This window comes from Augochlora pura, unplaced genomic scaffold (genome assembly GCF_028453695.1).
Source record: "Augochlora pura isolate Apur16 unplaced genomic scaffold, APUR_v2.2.1 APUR_unplaced_860, whole genome shotgun sequence".
Lineage (NCBI taxonomy): Eukaryota > Metazoa > Arthropoda > Insecta > Hymenoptera > Halictidae > Augochlora > Augochlora pura.
This window is the reverse complement of record NW_027589398.1, coordinates 1-5,397: the sequence shown is the minus strand read 5'-3', so window position 1 is coordinate 5,397 and position 5,397 is coordinate 1. Positions and strand designations below refer to the sequence as shown.

Below are 5,397 nucleotides of genomic sequence, written 5' to 3'. Positions count from 1 at the left end.
CATCGTAACGGCCCGATGGCACACGTGGATTTTTCCCCGTCCGTTCGCCTGATGGTGGTTGGCAGGGGGTAGATGGGAATTTATTTCGCGTATGCCCACAGTGGCGAATTCACGTACCTGAGTCACCCTCGACGTGGCCAGGCTTAGGATAAATTAAAACCTATCGATATCCGGCAGCGGAGAGCAAAGATTGTTAATGCATATGAACAGCGTTAACCCCTTCCACTATAATAATGTAGGATTTTTCTTAATAACATAACGTAGGAGCTTTTTAATAACAGCAACTTGTCAATCAAATTAGATACGATTGATCTGAATAAAAACTACGACGAAGTCGCAGAGAAACACAGCTCTACATGAGTACAGTATACGAATATAATATTTTGTATATCCGATGTGATGCAGAATAATTAATAATTATAAATGAAAAAAAAAATTATCTTTAATGGAATGTCTGCTGTTGGATTATTGAATTCAGTTCTCTTGTTAATGAAATAAAAACGTTGATCATAAAATTAGATTTGTGTAGACTATGAATCTGAAGTATTTTATGTTTAACTTTCTGAATTTCAATTATGTTTACAATTCACTTAGAAAGAAGAAAATTGCAATGTGGATTGAACGTATTAAAATTTACTTTCGTTTCACGATAGTATTGCTGGTTTCGTAGCTTGTAGTTTTCGTAATCGTGGAATGCTAACAAAAATGTCCAATGTTGTCGGTGCGACGTTATAAATGCAAACTTTTCTACGCCACGCCAGGAAATAAGATTTGGAACACGTATTTAGATTGCCGTATTAAATATTACTTTCGAATTACATAAACAGTATTACAAATAAATAAAAAACAGTGCTTACGTCAGAGTGGCGTCTAATTTTTTGTTTTGAATTTTACATACTGAAAACCAAAAATCATAAGAGTGACGATTATCATAAAGAACGAATAATGTAATGCGTTTGGACCGACATTTAAGGAAAAATACCACGTTGCGTCAAGCATTGGTGAACTGCACTGACGAAAGTAGTTGCGGTCTGCTTAGGACGCCGCGCGAAATAAAAATGAACGATGATTAATATGACGTTGTCGTTGATAAGTCGTGGTTAGAGGATTTCTGGGGTGTGATCAGATCCTAGAAATGTTATCAGAATTCGTTCGTTCAGCTACGACAGCACACTACTGTCGTAATCTTCGCCGATGAGTGACGCGCTTCTAGAAACGGAGTGCACCTGTGTGATTTCGTTCCATAGTGCTTCGTCAAACATAGAAAGAGTTCAAGCTCAGTGATAAATAGAAAAAGGAAGTGACGAGAAGATAAGCACGTAAAAATGCTGTGTCGCCACCGAAGATTTCTCTCTGCCGTCATTCTTCTCTCATACCTGTGCAGAGGTAACTACAGTTTCACCTGCCACCCATCCACCCATGCCCCATGAAGCGTTTGGCGAGCAATGACGCGAGCACGCAGTCGCCATGATCGAGAGCCACACTCTCGAAAGACCACTTTGTTGACTATGTGTGTCAGTTGATCGAGACGATCTTCATTGAGACTCTGTTATAATAGAGCGGATCTATGGATCTGCCATTCCGCTTCATTCACCTGTGCTCCGACTTCTCGATTCCCCGAAAATTACTGCGCGGCGATTCATGCGCACGTTCGTCTTCCTTTTAACGCTGAAAGTATTGCTGAGATCACGTGACTCGGATTTTATTTTATACCAGGAAGATTGAAATTTCGCGTGGACGACTGAAAATACTCGAGTGATAGTTGCAATTTTCCGGTGACATGTGCGCGCCGTTGCGCATCTTCGTTCGTCTAAACAACAATGCGGGAAATTGAATATCATTTCCATTGCATTGCCGTGCATCGCAGCTTATCTCGATGAGACCGCAGGTTTTTTCCTAAGCTTTGCCGGCCGACCGCTTCTTGCCGCAGCTTCCTCGTACGATGGCACGATTTCCTGTAAATATTATTTATGTATGGGCATGGGTCTCATACTTGCGTCAATTAGACAATTTTCTTTGATAAGTTATGCGTGAATAAGCGTGTCAGTGCCTTGGGTAGGTATTTGAGCTGCATTTAACCCCTTCCACTACCGTTCGTTTCATGCTGTGACAATTAGCACTTATTCGTACTTAATAATTTTCCTAATAGGACCAGATAATTTTTGATTCCTGTATTGTCTTTATTTGCCTTCGTATCTATACTTTGACAACAGAAGAATTTATTTTTACTTCGACGTAGAAGAAATTAACAATATTCACATTTATGCCTAAAATCTTTGAAGAAATTGCTACAAACAAGTTGTATACTACTGTCTTTCTCTTCATATGTGAAAAACAACATGGCTTCGTGAACAGACGATCACAACTACAAACCTAGCTGTGTATTGCAACTACATATGTCTCCTCCTCTTTGGATGCCAATCTACAAGTTGACACAATATTTACTGATTTTCATAAAGCTTTTGACACTGTAAATCACTCTCTCTCAATCGAAAAACTTTCAGCATTGGGCTGCAAGGGTAATCCATTGTCATGGCTGAAAAGTTACCTTACCGATCGTTTTCAAATTATACGTATACACAGTTCCCTATCGTCTCCTGTACGTGTATTGTCCGACGTACCTCAAGGCTCCCACTAAGGTCCTCTACTATTTATTATTTTCATCAACGACTCGACTACTATCTTTCGATATTGTAAATTACTCTTATTCGCAGACGACCTAAAAATCTTCAGCAGCATCTCAACCGTTGATGATGCTTTCAGGGTGCAGTCAGACCTAGACCGTTTCTGCGAATGGTGTCGCAGGAACGGCATGGATATCAATATCAAAAAATGCCATGCTATGAGGTCCTCCCGTCGTTTTGAACTTTTCATATATCCTTACTGCCTCAACAATTGTATTCTGTCTTCAGTAACAGAAGTTAAGGACCTAGAAATTCATTTCTCTTCTACCCTTAACTTTTCCCGCCATATTTCTTATATTGTTAACTCAGTTTTTTTCCCTCCGAGTTTCACCTAATTTATAATATAAGATTACTATATATTACCCTTGTTCGTCCCTCACTTGAATACGCTTCAATTATATGGTCCCCGCAAAGCGCTAATCATAAAATCATGATCGAGAGAGACCATATATTAATTTTTGATCCCGATTACTATCACGTTATTAAACACTGTCAATGTTGAAACATTATTACCACGAAGAAGAATAGCTAACCATAATTTCATCATTAATTTAATTAATAATTACATTGATTGCTCATCTTTTTTTATGCAAATTAATTATTATGTGCCAGAACGTGTATTGAGATCAAGAGCAGGTTTTTATACACATATATCTAAATCTTCATATGGATTAATTAATCGAATCTACCGTATTCTTACTAACTCAAATACCCTCTATAATCGCATAGATTTTTTTATGGATTTATTCTTGGAATAAATTTTTATGGATTTTATGGAATTCTTTACTATCTTTCAAAAAACAATTACGAATGATTATACGTTGGAGCTATTTTTCTTTAATAATGTGTTTATAAACACGTCGCTTCGTCCTTATGTACATTATAAATTATGTTTGCTTTTCTTTTCATGTATAATTTCATGTAAAAAGGACTAAAGTCCGTTTATAACAAGTTACTGTATTTAAACAGGCTGCATTTAATATTGCTGCTTTTAAAGTTACGGCATTTAAAATTGATGAATTTAAAATGGCTGATTGTGTTTCTGAATTTGCTGAATAATTATGTGGCCGACAAGATCGTATGACTTAAATAGTATTATCAATGTATGTAGGGTTATTTAGCCCGTTATTTGTACCAAGATCGGATGAGCTGAAAATCGCAATTAAGAAAGGTTGAAATTTTATTCCGAAAAAGTTTATAAAAACGTCGTGTAAAATTTGATAAATAATAATGTACGCACTACTTGTGGTGTCGTATCGTTCGCCTCGTTTAGCGACTTGGATTTACGACATTTTAACCAAGAAAGGTTGGAAGCCTAACTCCAGAGAATTCGTTTATTTGCACTCGGTACAGAAGTGGTCTTAGCTACAAAAGGACTCGGCTGCAGTTGTAATTAATATCGGTTGTTACAACGAAAACGATTTGTATTGGATAAACGATTATAAACTTACTGCGCTCGGTGCAAGAACGATTCTTTGCCTTAGCGAACTTGCTGTATTTGATGTAAAAACGATTCTAAACTTTCGTCGTCGCACAAGCTTTTTCGAAAGCTCGGTAAAATTTGGTAGAGGTGGAAAAATGTCAAAGTGGGGATTTCCTTCAGGTCTGCTCGTCCCGAATAATAGTCAGTCGCGGAACGGTCGCGAGCCTGCCTTGGGCCTTCAGGCATTTGTCTACGAAGCCCTTTGGAAATCCCGGGGGTTTTATGATTAACACGTTCGTCGCCGCGTCACCCATATCTGGGTGATACTAATTTCTGACCAATTTTGAAAATTTATTTTTATTCCAATATATTCGAGCAAAATGAATTCGACTATGATTTCTCGAATGCGAAAGAGTTCTAATGTCATCCCCTATGATAACGTGAACTTTTTAGTTTTTTTTTAAATTGCTTATTTTAAATTTTTTAAATTAAAAATCATTTTAAATTGCTTTAATTATGTGGGATTTTAGTGTCTAATTGCGGGCGACGAATGTATTAAGTCCGAAAGCAACAGAATTGTAAACCGATAAACATTCTCGAACATCTTTCCAGACGCTTCAGCGACAACTCAGATTCGCGTAATTAAAGAAGGCAGTGATTTTCTACTCGAGTGCGTTGGCGATACGGACGTTTTCTTTATTTATCCCAATAACCGAACACAGGTGAGTACAGCGAAACCATAAAATAATGTTATCAATTCAAAGTTATGAAACTGATTGCAACGTGTGCTTAAATAACAGTCTGATACAGTATTATCTTCTACATCGCCAATCGAAATAAGCAAAAACCAGAATGAAAATGGCACCTACTGCTACAAAATCTATCGGCCCAGGACAGTATTCGGAGACACTGGTTGGTACGGTTGCTCGAGAGACCCCATTCTGACCACCAGACATGCTTTGTCCGACAATAGAGTCAAATGGACATATGTCTATGTTGAGTGTAAGTGAACTTCGGATTTCTATTAACCTCTCAACACATTCATCGCCGCGTCACCCATATCTGGGCGACCTTAATTTCTGACCAATTTTTAAAATTTACTTTTATTCCAATATATTCGAGTAAAATGAATTCGACTATGACTTTTCGAATGCGAAAGAGTTCTAATGTCATCCCCCATAATAATCGTGAACTTTTTAGTTTTATCTTAATTAATTAAATTGCTTTAATTATGTGGGGATTTTAGTGTATAATTGTCGGCGACGAACGTGTTAAGCACGACTGGATTTT

The 5,397-nt window shown here is 37.5% G+C and overlaps 1 protein-coding gene across 1 annotated transcript; it reads left to right on the top strand.

Moving 5' to 3' along the window:
• Positions 1–1,166: 1,166 nt before the first annotated feature.
• Positions 1,167–5,109, top strand: LOC144478132 (uncharacterized; the record flags this gene model as incomplete). Its single annotated transcript, XM_078195850.1, has 3 exons — positions 1,167–1,386; positions 4,720–4,829; positions 4,908–5,109. Coding segments are annotated over exons 1-3 (373 nt in total), but the record flags the coding sequence as incomplete, so codon positions are not given.
• Positions 5,110–5,397: the final 288 nt, after the last annotated feature.